At 39.8% G+C, this 2,500-nt stretch overlaps 1 protein-coding gene across 1 annotated transcript in view; it reads left to right on the plus strand.

The window, feature by feature from the left end:
* LOC113830346 (protein O-mannosyl-transferase TMTC2) overlaps positions 1 to 2,500 on the plus strand; it is a gene marked incomplete at its 5' end in the record, with an annotated part of 13,664 nt that overhangs the window by 3,427 nt on the left and 7,737 nt on the right. Inside the window, 1 exon segment of the mRNA XM_070122944.1 lies at positions 879 to 1,202. Coding sequence (XP_069979045.1) covers positions 879 to 1,202 — 324 coding nt within the window.

Below are 2,500 nucleotides of genomic sequence, written 5' to 3' on the forward strand. Positions count from 1 at the left end.
ATCATTATTCTCACTATTACTGTTATTACTATTATTGTTATTATTGTTATTGTTATTATTATTATTGTTGTTGTTATGTTATTGTTATTATAATTATTATCATCATTATCACCAGCAGCAGCATTACTTTTATTTAGAAATAAACAAAGATATAACCAAATAGTTAGATAGAAGTAGAACAGACAGATAGATGGATAGATAGTGTAAGTGAATGAGAGACGAAAAGAGAGAGACATTTCTTGTGTTCTTAATACCAACATATTTAAATGTATTGTATTAGCGTTTACAGTCTCATAATTATGGTTTTATTTTAAGTAAACATTACCAGAGTTGAGTAAATAAAGATTAAATTTAAAAAAAAGGTAATAACACATTTCGCTGGAAATAAGAAAAACTTAACATATGAGGAAGGAAAAGTGGATTAATGAAAATAAAGGATTGCTTAACTAAAGAGATTTAGCTGCGCCTGTACGAGAGAAAAAAAAAATAAAGGAAAAATATACGAACAAAAAAAGATTATGTATGTAAGATTAAAGAATAAAAAGAGCTAGAGTTACAAAAGAATAATATAATAATAATAATATTAACAATAACAAAATAAGATAAAGGGAATGGCGAGCAAACAGGGAAAATTAAAGCAGATAATGTTACAAGATCAGCTGATGAAGGCGTAAATGCATTAATGATCAAAATGTATAATAATAAATGTCAATACTTTAAATAAAAATGAGAAGCGCAAACAGGGAGTTGATGGGAGAGAAAGCGTAGCATAAAAGGGACAGGCAACAGAGCGCAGATCTCACAGCCGCAGACGAAGCGGATTAAGCGCGCTATCTGACTCCGAACTGGATGACTCACCCGGCCGCCTCCTCCCGCAGGTGCTGGAGCTGTGCCGCGGGACGGGCTCGGCGCCGGCGAGGGACGGCTGGACGCACGCCTGGGCCGTCACCACGTGTCGCCAGCGCCTCGCCCGCGCCCACATCGTCGGCGGACGCCCTCACGCCGCCCTCGAGGAGATCGCCGTGGCCCTCGGCAGCGCCCCCGACGGGTACGGCGTCCATGCCCTGCACACGCTGGCGGCAGAAGCTCACCTGGAGGCCGGGGAACACGCCGAGGCCCAGGCCGCCCTCTCGCGCGCCCTCACCGCCCACCCGCACCACGTGCCCGCCCACCTCGCCTTCTCCAGGATGCTGCAGGCCAATGTGAGTTCGGGGATCAGGGTTATGAGGAATGTAGACATGAGTATGATTCGTAGGACGATTGTCAATGTGACTTTGATTGCATCTGGGAATAAAGATAATTACTGATAATATTTATGATAATTTCCATTCTGATTTATACACTCTATGCCATCTTAACCCCCCCCTTCCTCATCTATTACAAAAAATAATATTTCACGATTTTGTTCACCATCACAAACCCTCTTCTCCTTCGTGGCTCTTCAACTCTTGGCTTCCTTAAAACCTCTCGTTTCTTTTTCCTCTTCCCTCTTTCGTATAACCTTTTAAGCTTCATGCCTCCTTTCCTTGTCGTTATCTACATCCTTCGCACTCTTTCAATTTTCTCCTTTTCTTATTTCCTCCTTTCCTTGTTCTTCTGTTGAGTCGTTACCTTATTATTATCCTTTTTCTTATTCCCTGTTCTCTCTTTTTCCACTCCTTGTTCGTCTTTGTCTTCGATATCTCTATTTCTCCTACCTCTCTTTTCCTGTTTCTCCCCTTTAACATCTTTTCTTGCTTCCCTTTTCGCTAAATGTTTTTTTCTCTAATTCTTCTTTTTCTTTCTATTTCCTCTTTGCCTGATTGCCAATTACATAATGTATTACGGAGTTTACCCTCATTCTCTTTCCATTTCTTTCTATCTCCCCCTTCTTCCTCTTTCTCCCTTCCTAATAGTTTTCTAATTCCTCTTTTGCCCTTCCTTTTATCTTTCCATTATTCCTCTATACATTTCTCATATACATTCACTTCATTTTCTCCATCACTTTCATTCTTTTCTATTTTCCCATTCTTCCTCTTCTACCTAATTATTACCCAGTCTCTTCTTTCAATCTCTTTTCAATCCTTCCTAATCCTTCGCTTCCCTCTCCTTTCAGTCCTTCCTTTATTCCCATCTTTATTATGTTCTTAGTAATACCATTCAAGTCTCCCTCTTCTTCTCCTTCTCTGATATGTTCTCTGTAGTAATTATTCAATTGTTGCTTCCTCCTCTCCTTTTCATTATGTCATTTTTCACAGTAACTTCTTTTTAATTTCTCCTCCTTCGCATCCTCTCCATGTTTCTATCTTTCCTTCGTTATCCTTTGTTCCCACCTTTCGTATCTGATCACCTCTCGTTTATGTTTCCTTTTATTTACACACTTTCTCCTCTCTTTCCAATTCCCCTTCTTACTACCTTCCAGTCTTTCCTTGCTTTTCTCTAACTCCCATTCTTCCTTTTCCTTTCCTCCCCATTTACCTTCCTTTTCCCTCCTTCCTGTCTTTTGCAACTCCCATTTTTT

The sequence above is a fragment of the Penaeus vannamei genome, chromosome 6, assembly GCF_042767895.1.
Source record: "Penaeus vannamei isolate JL-2024 chromosome 6, ASM4276789v1, whole genome shotgun sequence".
Classification (NCBI taxonomy): Eukaryota; Metazoa; Arthropoda; class Malacostraca; order Decapoda; family Penaeidae; genus Penaeus; species Penaeus vannamei.